Genomic DNA, 16234 nt, shown 5'->3' with positions numbered 1-16234 from the left:
GTTAAACAGTTCAGATGACCCCTTTACTTTCTACCCCACATGTAACAATTTATTGCTATGCACATCCTCTGGATGCAAGACGATCGTATCTTAAACAGTTGAGTACAAATGTTGTGTTGTCCAATTGTAAGGTGTTTCGTAGACTCGTATTATTCTGAAAAAATCAGACAGTACGGAAAGGTTGTAAAGAAGTTGCCCTCCAATAGTGCGCACAGCATTTAAAAACTAAACAGTCACGGCAAGCATCGAATAACTCAAACAGAAACGCCTGATTATGTAAATGAATCCTTCATGCAGACAGCTGAAAATTCATGTACGGTTTCAAAGAGATCAATTCTTGTTTTTCAACACCAAACTCAATGCAGAAGATATTGGGAATGCTCCCATCTGGCAAATAAGAGGACTTCAATAACCAGCATATTCACTGGGTGAAAATTTGCTGGGGCGACGCAGATGTAGTAACAAATATACATAGTCCTAAAAATGTTGCCTTCGAAACCCTCAGTTTATAATATATTTGACTAAATGCCACTTTGCCCTGTAATACCGAATAAGGTTTTTATGACTCTCCTGGGGTGTAGGTGCAGCGATGGGCACACATGGAAGTGAACCCACACACTAAGGTTTTTGAGTCTGTTTACCCTAAATTTTAAAGTGCCAAGGATAATTCTTATCCCTCTTGCATCTTGCAACAAATAATGCAGATGATTTTGTACGTCAGCCTAACTGCAAAAGAATAATATGCACAACCATCACATGTTCCTTCCCTATTCTTCTTTCCAAGCTTCCAAGAATAACAAGCGTTGCACAAGCGTGGGATATAGATCTCTAACTTTCATTCTTCAGTGCAGCGGGTTGCATTAACATACTGGATAGCTTCATAAAGAATATTCAGCCGAGCAACCTGTCTTGGCTGATCGCGTCCCCTTCTTCAGTGAAATGGCATAGAAAGCAGGCCAAAGCTCCCAACCCAGTCTTCACATATAAATCAACAAACATCCTGCTTGGCCAGCTTAAAGATAATACGGACATAAAACCTTGGATCAACATTATGCACTGTGACCCCAAAACACAGACCCTCTTTAAGCTCATGGAAGCTTCTTCAACAAACTAAACAGGACTGTCGAAGGCCACTCCACCGGCTATCATGCAGGGCACGGGATTGGAATATTTCGATGGCTTTCTGCAAAGTCTCGAATTATGCGTTTAAGGGTTCTTCCGCCTTTTCCTTGCATGTAACCAGGATGGTTTCTGCCATTACTGACGGTCCTGCTGTGAAGATAGTCTGAGGCTGCATCCTGAAGAACCTTGAGCCATAATTGAATTATCATCTCAGCTTCCCCATGCCTTAGGTACTCCGAGGGCAAAGATTTCACCTGATCAAGAATCATTTTAGCTAAAATGGGACAGAAGTACAGAACAGCTAGTAAGAAAAATCACAACAGCAAATATAGCTTCTTTACCAAGGCAACAAAAAAATTCAGTGTCAATAAGTGACAGCCTGCAACTAGTCTAACATGACTACATTCTATGGATCTCCATCTATACATTCAACTTGCTAGTGAAGAGAAATATCATCTTGATGATTTCTTTAATCTATCTTTCATTGTTATAAGTTTCAAACACTAGAGGTAGTTATGCGAAATAATCAGTAAGCATAGCATTGCTAAACTTTCAAATTGTACCGTCATGACAACATGTGTTCACACATCTGGAACAGATAATTGGAACATAAGTGGTCATATAAATTAGAGCATATTGATGTTGATACTTCCAAAGTTAGCTGAACACAAACAAAAATGAAAAATATGACGTCATTGCCTGCCACAATTAAACGAAAGTGATTGTGGAAATGCTACCGTTGACTGCAGCCACCTACAAAGGGAATCCCAACAAAGAATAGCCTTCCATGTTGTTCTCTCACAGAGGCTGCACAATGCCCCCAACTGCTGCAACACTGTTGCAGATTTATGCACCTGTTAAGGAAAAAAAGTCAATGTTCTGTAACACCTCTATGATCACATGATTTGGTTTCTGACCATAATTAAAATTTATAGTCAGGTGCACCGCGGATCCACAAAGTATCAGCAGGGTGTCGGCTAGGTTCTGATTCTTTGAAAATATAGATTTTGGGTCCCGAGAGTACATTAATTGAGTCACCGATCGTCCATAGCAATTCAGCATGCCCAGGCCATGCTCACATATGTCTGACTCATGGGACCACTGTGAAAGTGAGAGTGACACAGAGGAGGGAGACATAAGGTGACAAGGTGTGACCGCATCTTGACCAGAACTCATCATAGGTGCCCATTGAGAAGATGTTTCCGGCGGCCTTGACGTTCCCCATCTCGCTGGAAGCCTCCTTTGTCTTCCTCAACTCTGTCCAAATGTAAAATTTACTCCCTCAATTGAAAAACGTAGTTTGTGTTTTGATTGACAAGTTTTTTAACTTCGGTGATAAATTTCTTGTACCATGTTCTATTGGTAGTTACGAAATAATAATATAAAGAAAGTGCTTTTGAATATGAATCCAATAGTATCAAATTTACCCACATTTAATGGATTAATTATTGGTTGCAGTCAAATACGCCACATATTTTGGAACAAAGGGAGTATTTATTTAGGATGATGCAGCTGATGTGACAATGGTCAGGGTTAAGAGCCGATTTTAGTCCCTAGGGTATCGACTCATAGAATAACAGATCTGGATTCTGGAAATATAGGATTGAAAGGAGAGGAGGGGAAAACAGAGCGAGGGAAGGTGAGCAGAGGAGAAGATTGCTTGCCGGTGGCGGTGGTCCACCAAGGCCATGTTCAACCCAGGAGGAGGTACGACTCGTTCCGGAACCTGGAGGATGGAGAAGCTAGGGTTCCATGGAAAGCCTTTATACATCCTCACATGTTGCCTGGCAGGGGGTCTAGTCTGAGTCTTAACTCAAATTGTTTGAGCAACTAGTCTAACATCTGATCGACTGCCCCAACCAGTGAACTCAAAGTCCCTAGTTGCACCCAGGTTGCGGCTGCTAGACTAGTTGCACTGTTGCAGCTAGTCGAGCGACTCGTAATAAATGGTCAAACATCCAGGCATGCAGGTAAAACGGCAATTGGTTGACCTAGGACCTCCAATGGATCACTTAAGGCACTTTCGGGACCCAATGGTGCACTCTCATACTATTGGGACCAAACTGACGCCCCAATATAGGATGCCTGGACACCCAGACGCCTGGTGCACTCTAGTCTAAAATATATGCCCTACGCAGAGCATAAATTAAATCACAGATATGACAAGTACTACTACAGATGAAGAACAGAAGAAAGTTTCTTTAAGTAAAAGCATGATCATCATTATTAGCCTACGTCACCTATGTCAGAGGAAAATTCAGATGATGCACAAGCAAAATGACATGGCCAGATTTGATGTCTCATATAAGCAAATGGTGAGTATAGAAGAAGAAAATGGGTGTAAGGACCAGTGACATGAAAGCAAATATGAAGTACTCTTCAAATTGTACCCACCCTTGACAAGGCTGAGACACCAAGTAGAGCATAAAGTACATTAGACATAAGACCTTCACCACAGCGTGCCAAAATTTGAACTAGCACCACATCACGTGATCCATCAGAGAGGCATTCTGGAGATTCCAGCACAGCAGTGAGGCTAACATCGAGAAAACCTGCAGGTTTCACGTAACTTTATAACTCCTAGATTGAAATGATCAAACAAGAACAACAATAGTTGTCACCATGTTAAGTGCAATAGCTTGAGCTTAAGTATGCCACATGGCAGGTGATAAACTGGTAAGGCCTCCACCAGTCCATGATCGGTCAAATAAACACGAACAATGCAGAAAGTACAATAAGATTTGGAAGTTCAACCGGCAATTAAAAACAATCCATGGTGCTTTCCAGTGACATAACAACTTGGCTTAAAAAAAATCCTTTACACAATCAGAAAGTACTAAAAACTCACTAAATGCGATAAACTGTAGCTCCTGTGTTGCTATACAAATTGCCTTTGCTATCCAGAACACCAGAAATGCAGAAACTAGACAGATACTATGCATTTGCAGTAAAAATACTAACTTGGCACAAATTGTGCCGCACAATTATATCATATCAGCACTTGAGCAGACTATGGCCCGAGTACTGTTTTATTGATCGCAATTCACAAAGTATTCTTCATCCTTGACTCTTACACTAATGCATTTGCAGTAAAAACTAACTTGCAAATATCATTCTTCTACCAGTAGTCCTCAGCCCACACACTAGTTTATCTCTTAATCTTCATTTATACAACAGGCAAATTTACTCACTGCACACCTATCCACAGAAACTGGGAGCAATCATCATGGTTAACTGATATAGCATCAGGCTATACACATGAGTGGATAAGTGACACTCACATGATAAATAGGACATTGCTGCAAGTGCTGCTCCTCGGTGCATTGCTGTAGAGCATATAGCTGCCTTTTGAAATGACAACTCAAGCAGTGAGCCAGATGCAAAGATAACTTCCTGATTAATCATGAAATCAAAACAAGAATTGGTGTCAAACAGGCAGTTCATATCATGTGATAATAAAGAATAAACACCTTAACATACGGGACATGAGAAAGAAAAAGACCTTTGGACAGCAGCGTATAAATGCAGATGTGAAGTTCACATAGGCTTCAACTAGATCGGGTTCTTGATCACATGTATAAGAAGAATTCAAATTCGACAGTGAAGCTGCAGAGCTAAACGTTTCAAAAGTTCTGACACATACAACACTATATTCTTCCTTGTGGCCAAATTCTTCAATTACATTAGCAGCTGAAAATATAGATGATGTCAAGGTAGATTAGACTTCAAAATATTGAAATAAGATGCTGCAGTAGTAAGTAGCATCTTAATGCTATCAGTTTACGGTGTGGCATCATTATTTATATTTCAATGCGAGAGTGCAAGACTACGACATGATTGTACAGGTGAGCTTAGTTGATGCTTGTAAGTTATGTAGCAGCAAACTGCCACCCAAACCTTATGTGTACATCGACGTTAATCCCTTGCGAATAGAACAAAAAGGTGTACAGGAAAATTCATGTAGAGTTGAATTAAATCAAGCAGAACTTAACTGCGTATGAAAGTATCACTGTTACCTGTTTTTAAGAAGCAGTCATGCCTTTGATACAGCAAGAAATTTGTAGATAAGCATTCCAGAATGTTAGGTAACAAAATTTGGAAATGTTGTCCTGTAAAATGTAAACTCTTGATCAGCAGTTCAGCCCAATGATCTACCTGCCACAAAGCTTGAAATTTTGCAATCTAAAAGTCCAGTCGAACATACCACAAGAATGAATAGCTGAAGAAAGAGAACGACAAGCAGCTGCAGATAAACTAGTATTCTCCATATGAGATGACTTGGAAAGTTTTTCAAGGAGTGGCCAGAATATACCGAGAAGAACCGAAATTGTATCATCATCAATCAGACCAGATGCAACCGATGCTGCCAAATGACTGAACAAAGCGCCCATTCTGAAAGACAACGGTGCATTTACTTATAGTGTAAAATTTGTAAAAGAAAATAAAAGGCAGACTTGGGAGGAGTATACAAAAGCTTTAAAGGCAGACTTTGGAGGGAGTATACAAAAGCTTTGAAGGCAGACTTGGGAGGGAGTATCCAAAAGCTTTGCATGACATTTGCATTAAGAAGGGAAGCAACAACAATTACAAGTTTTGCCACCAGGGGGGTAGAAAAGATGTTTGATTAGTAGCGAGCAACTTTGACGTTAATACCCCCTGTTAATGTGTTTGAACTAGTCAAATCATATCATATTTCCTTGGATAGCTGACCATTGATGATCATAAGTGGGACGATGCCCACATTTCCAAGATCCAAAACAGAAATATGGTGATGAGGGGAGATTCTATCTCTGCCAGTCAACGAGCTAACTTGAATGCCCGAGCATACATTCTTGTGATGGGGAAGGAAATGCTCAGCCAATGATGCATCCATGAATTGGTCGGATATCAGCACATTGATCAAGGGAGATGCCTGCCACCATGCTTTTGCTCATCTACTTTTTCTGTTCTTCAGCGTTAATCTCAATTGATTTAGGTTTCCACAAACAAAGTTGACATTGTGGCTGCAGTCAATTACCATCCTTACAAATGACTCTACATGGCTTAACTTTCATCTCCATTGACTCTAATATAGTTAGCAATGCTGCGAAGCTTTTCCCAGAGTTATATACATAAAGATTGGGCACTTCTGCAGTTCTACTATTTAGCCGACTAACTTTTTGATGACTGCGAGAACAAATGTACTCCTTTATGTACACATCTTTTGCAATCATATATCATTACCTCGACATGTAACATTTCGACAGCTCAAGCACAGTAGTCTGTTATTTGTGGACGCAAAGCATAATGCAGCCATAAAGATATGGTTTCCTTTTCTTCAGAGTAAAATGAATATTTTCTTTTCCTTCAAAGTGGCAAAAGAATTTGTTTAACCATTAGCTGGACCATGCTTGAATTAGTCTATCACATTGCATGGTTACCGCAAAGTATATCTGTATATGCAATCTGGTGAAGTATCCTTTCTAGCAAAATCTAAAAGAACATAGAGCAAAGCAAAACATACAATAGTTAAATAAAAAAATGTAGGCACCTGTGAAGTCCACGAACTGCAAGGTTCAAGGCTTGTGTGTAAGCACCAGGGCCTTGCCTTAGTGATTGATCTCTGTCTACGTCATTCTGTATAAGTAAAAGGAAAATGAAATGGATTTACATTTTAGATAATACAGTAATTAACAGTTCATGAATGGAAAAGTTTATTACTCCATGTAGAGCACAGCATGGTAATGTTATATTTGAGAAACAACAAAGGAGGGATAAGCACAGCATGATAATGTTATAATTACAATACAGATTGACAGGCTTGGTGCACAAAAAAGGAAAAGTCAACTGAGGCTATTGCAACTTGTAAGCCTTTATTTCTCTTTAGCATGGGTCATCTATCAATTGTAAATTAGAGTGGACCCTGGACAGAAAGCCTCATATAAACTAAGAGCAGCAGCAATTATTCTCTAAAGCTGAAAAGACATATTTTTAATATTTCACATCAAACTCCTGTACTGGCATAAAAACCTTCAAAATCAACAATGAGAACACGTTCAACCACCTATGAGCGCCCGACACCTGATGAAATAAGCACGTGAGTGGACCATAAAAAAGCATTTTTAGAAACCTTTGCTTTTGCATTGGAAATTGCTTCTAAAATTCAAAAAATATAAGTCCGGATTACTCCATGAGATTAAAGTTTAGTGAAGATGTTAAAAATATGCAAGTAAAGCTGTTAATGAATACTGGACATGGTTCTAAACTTATGCTCCAATAAATGATACTGAACATAATAAAATAACTGAAAATAATAAAACAAAAGGTATTTGAAGCAAAGCTGCACTAAGGAAAGAAAACATACAATCTTTTTAACAGCTGAATAGCTTGAACAAAGTAACCTGGACAGCGAACTTTTCCTCAACTCTTTATCAAGAACGGAACATAGAGCATGTGTAATAGCACTAATGATCTCTTCTTCATCCTCTATCCGCAGGTTCCCTTCATCCATACCCTATAAGAACACTGCTCTTTGAATACTACATTGAATACAAGCCCAAGATGAATATATAAGCTATATTGACCAAGCAGATGGCCATGTGGTAGACCATATTCATGCAACTAAATTAAATCATGCAATGCTAAAACATGAATCTGTACGTACATATGACTACTACAGTCAAAGAAAAGACGAATACAAGCTTTCACCTCTCAGAGAGCATAGAGTTATCAAAGTTAGTTTTCTTTCTAGATAAAAAGGCTGCATGATCTTTGTTCAGTGTGCATCTAGCCATGTCCTGACTGGAAGGAGACATTCCGTTCAAGTCAATAGTCTAGGATGACTTGGCCAATAAGGGTCATAATCTAAGTTTGCACATGTGTCCCATGTCTCTCCTGGATATATAACTCTTTGCTAATGGAATAAAACCCACAGTTAGGAGTAGCCATTTTCGAATCTCTAATAAATACATTGTTCTAGAAGTTATGGGTTGCATTGGCCTCTGACCAACAAAATATCATGGCAGAATATATTGATATCGTACAAATAGTATTACCTCACTAATCCAGAAAAGAATTTCTAGATTTTGAGGATCATGGATGAATGACGAGGCATCCTCACAAAGTTTACGCAAAGCTAAGGAGCAAGCATTTGCTGATACAGATTTTGCAATTCCTGAAGCACAGAATAGGCTGAAAATAAAGGTAAAACATATTAAAGTATCATAAATACATAAAAAGAACATTAAACTTCAATACATTTTGAAAATACTTACAGTAATGGTTTAATATTGCTTTTCGCAGACGATAAGCACTTTGAATAAGAACCAATGACATCGCCAAACGATTTGTATACCTAGAACAAATAGGAAAGCACAAAAGGGAACATTCGGTTCACAAAGTACAAAAAGGAAATATATGATAATATTATACAAACATTAGGAAGCATATTGAGGAAGTCTTACCAAGAAATGACATCCATTCAGTTCAGCAGGTGTTCTGCTGGACAGAATGTTCACGAAATGCATTATGATTGAAAAATCCAAGGGACTTCCATCTTGTAAAATTGTGTCAGACACCTGAAATTTGGTAACTTATGAGCACACCATGTAGATCAGGCATACTAATTTCCTGCATTCTTATGTCTGACTACATAGCAGCATGCATACGCAGACATAAGTGAAAGAATAATATAGGAGTGCCAAAATAAACAAGCAAGCGGGTGGAAGAGTTTACTCTAGATAGGGTTGATATGATCAATACCCAAGTGCATCACTGATGAAGCTAAAGACTAAACAGATAAGAGATTTTACATAGTTTTAGAGGTCAATTTCAAAGCATGTGTTTCGTAATGCCTGATGCCTATGGTCAATTTCAAAGCATGTGTTTCGTAATCCCTGAACTAGGACACCTTTCTGAGGGTACTGTAAAAACAAACTCCTCAAAATGATTATTCTTGCCTTCTTATATATTACATTGGATACCTGCCAATGGACTAACACTTGTGAAAAAATCATAAGCACCTCCAAGCAGACTATATCATCTTCTGGACCAACTTAATACTAAGCGATCAGGACTTTCACTGATCTGAACCAACAACCAAGTAATATTAAGAGAATGAAACTGGAGGATAAGCAGATCAATATCAGCATAATCAACATGCAGATCAAATTGCATTTACATCCCATAATAATAAGAATTGCCAATGTTTATCCCAGGAAATGATCGATCTAGTTTAGAAATAGAAATGACACGCTTACCATGCTAAGTGCGTACATTCTAACTTCCACCTCTTTCCAAGGAATTGATTGGGTAGACAAACCCCATCCACCACCAGAAAGAAGCTACATGCAAAGCAAGGGGTTAGGCACAGAAGTAGTCGACATAATGATCTCAGAAAGAGAGCATAAGAAAAATGTTCAAACAATGTCACAAAAAGGTTCAAAGCGATCACACGTGTAAGTAACATTACATGAAACCCATAGAAGTTTTTATAGACCTGCATCTGGGTGGCGAGACATCATCTGGACAATGCAAGACAAACACGTGCAGACCTCCGCATCGATCGATCCATAAAAAGTGCCATGGAAGAAAATGCTACGTTTCAGCAAAAATCACATACCTTATTAATATATGCGGGGGCACCTAGAAGCAAACAAATATCAACAAGAAGCTCCTCCAAGTTTAGTCGGAACTGTGCTAGTCCATCGGGTATTGTAGATACTCCATCAGTGTCAGTAATCTATGAATTATCAGAGTTTACAAGGCATGAGCAAATAGTTGGATCTAAAGAAGTTTTGTACAAAAGGATTGGATATACCAATCACCAATAGGGAATAGGGAACTGACTTGGGCATAATGAAGGGTGAAACAGGAAATTCAATTAAGTATAAATGTATATTATGAACCAAAACCTAGCATTTGTAAGGAACTTCAGTTGATCACTTGATCATGAGAAAATAAGTACTCCCTCCGTTCCATAATTCTTGTCGAAATCTTACATGTATCTAGACACTTTTTAGGAATAGATACATCCATTTTTGGGCAAATTTGAGACAAGAATTATGGAACAGAGGGAGTAAATGATATCAAGGGAAATGAGACAAACCTGAGCACGAAATAGAAGAGCATCTAGCAGTGAAGAAAACACAGGTAGAAATAACTCTCGTGTGGCATTCCTTTTGGCTGCTTGCACATCAATACCAAGAAGAAAATGTGCCAAACTGCACCTGTACACAGTGGATATATATTGAGACCTTAGCTTTACTTCAGAAGAGCAACATGTGGAAAAGATACTCAAATATGCAGACATATACTCTCTCCGTTCGGGTACATAGGGCCGCTCTCAAAAAACGCTGTAACCAAGACAGGGCCATCAGAGCAGAAAATTTGCTGGCCAACATTCACGCAACAGCTATTCCTCAATCTGCGCATGTATTTCTGATCACTACAATTAATGCCATCAAATTGCTCCAATGAAGCGTGGGGTGGACGGGAGAAGGAAGGGCAAGTCTCAGCGTCATGTAGTAGGGAGTAATTTGCATGCCCTCCAATACTCCAATTAATGCCATCGTTTCCAATTCCCAGGCCTCCTGAAATCAAATCCAAAGCTGGCGTCCACATGGTGGGCATTCGGTTATCTTGGTTATTTTGGTTCGATTATCTTGGTTTCTAATTTATTTCAGTTCTTTAGAAATAGTGACCGAACCAATCTGCAACTTTACAGGAACCGGAAGTTCGGTGCACTGAAAAATTGAGTTCGGTTTTGGTCATAACTGAACAAGCTGAGGTGAATAAACAAGTGATCTGCAGTTTGAGGCTACGGCAGTTGCATGCGGCAAAACAAGATCGTGCATGCAGAACAAAAATGCATCAGTGTGGACCTACTAACCAGGCCGCAGTAGCATTAATTGTAGCAATAGAATTACTGCAAAGAAAAAAAAAATCGATCTGCATGCATGTGTAATTTGTACATGCATGAGATCAAACTCAAAAACACATCAATACCAGGGGCAATACTAGTACAGCCATACACATGGATGTATAGATACATACATCACACTCATCCAGTGGTGTGGCCATAGTCATAAACCACGGACAAGAAAGAAACCACGTATGGTGTGCTGTCATGCTGTGTTGTGGTTGCCGTCATGGACTTACCATGCTACTACCTCAATGGGATGAAGTAAACGTAGCGCTCCCTCCTACTGCTTTAGAAGCCGAGAGATCGTGGCTGTGATAAAGTTTAGCATACATTGCAGTCACTAGTTGCACAGCACTTGCCGCTTGGGTAATTTGGGCTTCTCAGAGTTCAGCCCAAGACACCGGGTAGGTACTTCGGTTAATTCAGGCGTCAAAACCGTAATGACCGAGATTAATTCGGTTTCTCCAAATCACTAACCGGTCTATGCACCGAAGACCGAATTAACCTGTCAAATCGGTTATTCCGGTTCAATTTTCAGCTCAGATTTGGTTCTTCAGTTTTTATGCCCACCCCTAGTCGTGAGGGCGGTAAGTAGCAAAAGCAGTCTTTTAAATCAGAATTACGATTTTTTTTAAGAGCGGCCCTATATACCTGAACAGGGAGTACAACCTAATATTTTTGTCGTTTTACTGATGTTCACATAATTAAATATTATATGGAAAATCCAAGTGCCAAACCTCAGTGAAATTACACTGAATGGTATATGATGCAAGAACAAAAGCCAGCCACAACTAGAAGAACCAGCAGGTGTTTCACTCTAAATTGGTCACAGTCTTTTGTCTATTAAATGGGCCTTCAACCCACCCCAACAATCAAAATTTCATCACAAACAAGAGAAAGCATATCTCAACACACACCAAGAAATGGAAGGAATAGTATGTTTCTAAAGTACATGCACTAATTGCTAATTAAACCTGAAAAGGAAAGAGTGTGATTCATGAATATAATAACAAGGTAAAAATTGTTACCAAAATTGCAAGGTGGAATCTGCAATCTCCCAATCTTCACTAGAAAATGCTATACATCTGTAATTGATATTACAGTCCTTCAGTATGATAAGAGGTAATAAAGTGAACTGAAGTGCGGTGCAGCATTAGCATCAAGTTTTAAAGCAAATAACTTCAAAACTCAGGAAAAAGTACCACATAAGCAGTACAATAGATTGACCTCAAAAGTGCATCAGAAAGAGCAATTGCTTGATTACTCCCTTCTGCAACCAAAGCAGGTGCCTAGGAAATCGAACATTAATTAGCTTCAGTTCAACATAGTCTCAAATAAGAACAGCTGCATAATGAAGATGCATAAAAAGCAAATAAGGTTACTATGTACACAATCAGTGAAGGACAGCAGGATACATACAAACAAACACGACTGAAGGACAATTCCATATCCCAAAAATCACTAGGCATTATGGACCAAAAACAGCTCAAACTCCTCAGAAATTGCAACAGCTGTTTTGTGGAAGCCCCAATGGCAGCGCAATCCAGCTATCAAGGTACAATCACTCATCCTTGCTACCCACCAAAATTCAGCCTTTGACGCACCAGAATCAGGAATGAATAGCCATGAAATGCCTGGGCCAACCAGCCACAAGATCCGAGAAACTACACGACATTGTGCCACCTGCCACCCCTGCTTCGGCGAAGGACCTGGACGCGCAAGCAGGGGAGAAGGAGAGGTAGCAACTTGCGGGGAGGAGGTGACGTCGAGGAGACTGGTCGTGCCAGAAACGAGGTCAAGTGCACGAAAGAGCAGACGGCATCAAGGTGGAAGTGTGGAACAGGGAGCTAGAAATGGTTGGGAAGAACGATGAGAGACAAGAGTGAGAAGAGGATTACCATGTCAAGGAACACGTCATCCAGCCTAGTTAAGGAAATTAGTTAGCTCTGGGTTTTTTAGAAATATTCACAGTATCCCACCTGATCCAGTATCATTTGGTTCAGTTCACTCAACCAAATGTAGTGATGGGGGCACATCCAGAACATATTAGTCATTCAACTACTATATCCATTCCAACATATGAACAGATCAATGAATGGAGATTAATTTTGACTAATAGACATAAGGTTAGTGACTACACTGCACATCATGATGCTAAAACACAAGAATTTAACAAGAGAAAAAAAACTTACTGCCAGACCAACTTCGCACATCAAACTAGTAAGACCAGCGATAACCTTCTCACTTCTGTTGGCTAGAGCTGGTAAAAGAAGAACTTCCCTGATATGCAGAATCTTGCTTAGAAAAGCCTGAGGTAAATCCTACAACAAGATAGCAGCATACATCAAATTTCTCCGTTCATTATGAGTTTGAAGGTATATTAGTTGAAGAGTATGTTATTAATCAGTAAATTCAAAATAGGAGTTATCTAAGTAGAAGAAACAGGAAGTCAAGAGCGCTGCAAATCAACTACTCCCTCCGATCCAGAATAAGTGTCGAACATTTAGTACAAATTTATACTACACTTATTATGGATCGGAGGAAGTATTTGAGTAGGGCAGTCAATAGGCAACAACATACTCCATCATGGAACAAGAAAGACAAGTTGTATTCGAATCATGAACTGAGGCTATGTATCTTCATACCGTGCCAGTGGGGCTTCCCAGGCTACCAACCACACAGAAGCGGCAAAAAATGCATTGGCATGGAATCAACTGACATGTCCAGATTATTACATGATGCTTCAAAAGATAACTACATTTTAACTGAAAGAAATGCACTGGATAAACAGTAAAATACAGTAGCAGACTGAGAACTTGATGATGGGCCCAATTCAAGCACTGTTTCATACTCCCCCCTAACCATATTAAGTGACTCAAATTTGTCTAAATATGAACGTATCCATATACTAAAATACGTCTAGATGCATGTAATAGAAAGTCACTTAATATGGGACGGAGGGAGTACAAGATTCAAACAGAGAAGGTCGCTCGATCAGTTGATTGCAGCAATGCAGTACAGAAGAACAGAACTTACTTGGTACTGGCTGACAAGCTCTGTCATAACCTCTATGGCCACGTCAAACGAGGAGGAAACCTGTGTCAGCCACATGACAACAAAACAACGAGTGAGCACAAGCGAATGCACAACTAATCCCTCCAAGCTGGTGCAAGTTCGCACCTGCAGGGAGTTGAACGCGAACGTGAGAAGTGGATGCGCAGCGAGCTCGGCTCCCGGCATTCCCGAGAAGCATCCGACGCGGACCTACAAAATTGCCGTTTCTCTTAGCACAGGGAGAGAAAGGGAGAGAGGAATGCGATCGAATTGAGCGCGAAGCAGAGCAAGGCGCGTATGTACCCAGCTCAGTAGGCATCGCAGGACTCTGCGGCTGCGCTCGTGGAGGGAGACCCCGTCAGCGCCGTCCGGCTTCTCAGACTGTGCGAGCAGGAATTTGAGCACCGCAGGGGCGTGCGCGAGCAGCTCGCGCGTGAACCTGCACCGTGCGGCGGCGTTGACCCCCGTGTCACCGCTCTGGTCCTGCGCCACCTCCTCGGGGAGCACAGTGAGCAGCTCCAGCAGGGCTGGGTCTGGCAGGTGCTGCATCCGCGCAAAGAGGCCGTCGACGCCTCCCTCGGCGCGGAGCGCCAGCGCCGCGAGGGCCAGGCAGATCTGTGTGAGCAGCCGCGGGGGTCCGAGGCAGAACCGGCGGGCCGCCAGGAGGAGCGCGTCGAGAAGCTGCGCCGCAGGGTCCGGGAGCGGCGCGCTAGGTGACTGGATCTTCCGGCGGAGCATCTGGGCGGCGAAGAAGAGCAGGTCGGCGGGCAGGGAAGGGTCCGGGGAGGCGAGCAGCGAGGCCGCCAGCGCCCACGCCTGCGGCGAGCCCTGCAGGGCGAGGAGCCACTGGTTGGCGGCGAGGCGCGCGGACGGGTGCGCGCCGTGGTTGAGCGCTTGCACGGCCGCGGCGAGCTGCGCCTGGAGGTCCCGCGCCTCGGCGCCGTCCATCGCTACTATGCCGCCGCCGGCTTCGCGGGGAGGTGAGGGCGGGCGAGTGCGCGGGCGGGTGGGTGGATTCGCGTGGGGAGAAGCGAAGGTCGAAGGGGACGGAGGGGATTGATTGGGACGAGTGGGGGAACCGATTCGTTTTCCTGGGATCTTTTTCACGGAAAAGAAAAATGATTCCAGTACATCCCTAAAAAAAGAGGATACAGCATTCATGAATAATCTTCAAAAAGAAAGGTACAGCATTAATGAACAAAGCTACAAACGTCTCACCCAGTTATTTATCGGATCTAGTTGCTTGTTTGCAAGCTTCCAAAAAAAAGTTATCCTTTTTTCAATCAGATTCAAGCATATTGAACACACGATAAATACATGATAAACACACGTGAAGATTCTCTAACTTAAGTCACAAGAATACGCGTCCGATGAACACCTGTGGCAAGGTGACGTTAGCTCACTGATATATAGCACACGTCACACGGATGCACATCGATCTGAGAAATATGAGGATTGGACTCAGAAGACGCCGGCAACAGTGATTTCACAAATTCGAGAGGACCTAACCTCACTAGCTCCGCGACGAAGTCGAAGATGGCCGCCACATCGATCGGAGAAGAGGCACCAAGAAACGAAGACCAACTGCAATACCCGAAGACGAAACTAATCCACTACTCCAAAATAGTATGCAGGCAATGTCCCGTCCCCCCTAGGCCCCGACGAGGTGGATCAGGTGAGGGGGGAACTCAGGTCCAGATCTGCCATATCCATCACAGTGATTTTACCTAAGAGACCTAACTATCACGTTGCAACGCAGGTCTAGATCCCCACCTCCTCCCGTCTCCGGAGCGGCACACAAAAGAGGAGGGGATCCATGGTCTAGACCATGGGCTGGGCTTTCTTAGGAGAGATTTGAAGTCCCGAACAGATTCATTATGAATCAGAGTCGGTATAGTTGACCAACATTTTTGCATTAATTCACATATCTTAGTCGAAAGCCATCTCAAGTTTCATCCCGCAACCTATGTGAAGTTTCTTTCGGAAAACAAAACGCAAAGCCTGCGTTTTGATTCCAACCATCCTCAAACTTCTTGTCTAAAAAGCCATCTTCAAACTGTACACCGTTGGATGAGGGGAATTACAACATCATTGGCTGAGCCTGAACTCCCGATCTAGAAAAAAGGGATCGGCGATCCAGGCCTCCCAAGCCGCCGG

The 16234-nt window shown here is 41.7% G+C and overlaps 1 protein-coding gene across 4 annotated transcripts; it reads right to left on the bottom strand.

The window, feature by feature from the left end:
* Positions 1-295: 295 nt before the first annotated feature.
* On the bottom strand, positions 296-15118 carry LOC100825040 (transportin MOS14). 4 transcript variants are annotated; one of them, XM_003577449.4, is made up of 21 exons: positions 14381-15114; positions 14204-14287; positions 14060-14119; positions 13216-13344; positions 12251-12312; positions 12052-12108; positions 10208-10328; positions 9722-9841; positions 9360-9443; positions 8565-8678; positions 8376-8455; positions 8157-8292; positions 7466-7615; positions 6653-6738; positions 5327-5514; positions 5139-5231; positions 4625-4812; positions 4404-4515; positions 3517-3674; positions 1860-1976; positions 296-1376 (listed from the first exon to the last, which is right to left on the bottom strand). In XM_003577449.4, the coding sequence occupies exons 1-21, from the start codon at positions 15023-15025 to the stop codon at positions 1146-1148; spliced, it is 3015 nt and encodes a 1004-aa protein (XP_003577497.1). In that variant the 5' UTR covers positions 15026-15114; the 3' UTR covers positions 296-1145. The 4 variants fall into 4 exon arrangements, 3 of the variants coding, with proteins under 3 accessions (XP_003577497.1, XP_024319110.1, XP_024319111.1); XR_732268.3 differs by lacking the exon at positions 296-1376 and adding an exon at positions 2147-2379 and having other exon boundaries at positions 14381-15118; XM_024463342.1 differs by lacking the exon at positions 1860-1976 and having other exon boundaries at positions 14381-15118.
* Between the last annotated feature and the right edge of the window lie 1116 nt (positions 15119-16234).

Source organism: Brachypodium distachyon, chromosome 4 (genome assembly GCF_000005505.3).
Source record: "Brachypodium distachyon strain Bd21 chromosome 4, Brachypodium_distachyon_v3.0, whole genome shotgun sequence".
Lineage (NCBI taxonomy): Eukaryota > Viridiplantae > Streptophyta > Magnoliopsida > Poales > Poaceae > Brachypodium > Brachypodium distachyon.
The sequence above is the reverse complement of the archived record's forward strand: the minus strand, read 5'-3'. Positions and strand labels throughout refer to the sequence as shown.

Bases quoted from the DNA above. Each gene is read 5' to 3' on its own strand.
- LOC100825040 (XM_003577449.4), bottom strand. From the start codon at position 15,025: ATGGACGGCGCCGAGGCGCGGGACCTCCAGGCGCAGCTCGCCGCGGCC. The intron at 10,329-12,051 runs GTAACAATTTTT...CACTGTGTACAG, and splicing joins GATTCCACCTTGCAATTTTG to GTGCAGTTTGGCACATTTTC. The intron at 6,739-7,465 runs GTATGTTTTCTT...TTACTTATACAG, and splicing joins ATTCAGCTGTTAAAAAGATT to AATGACGTAGACAGAGATCA.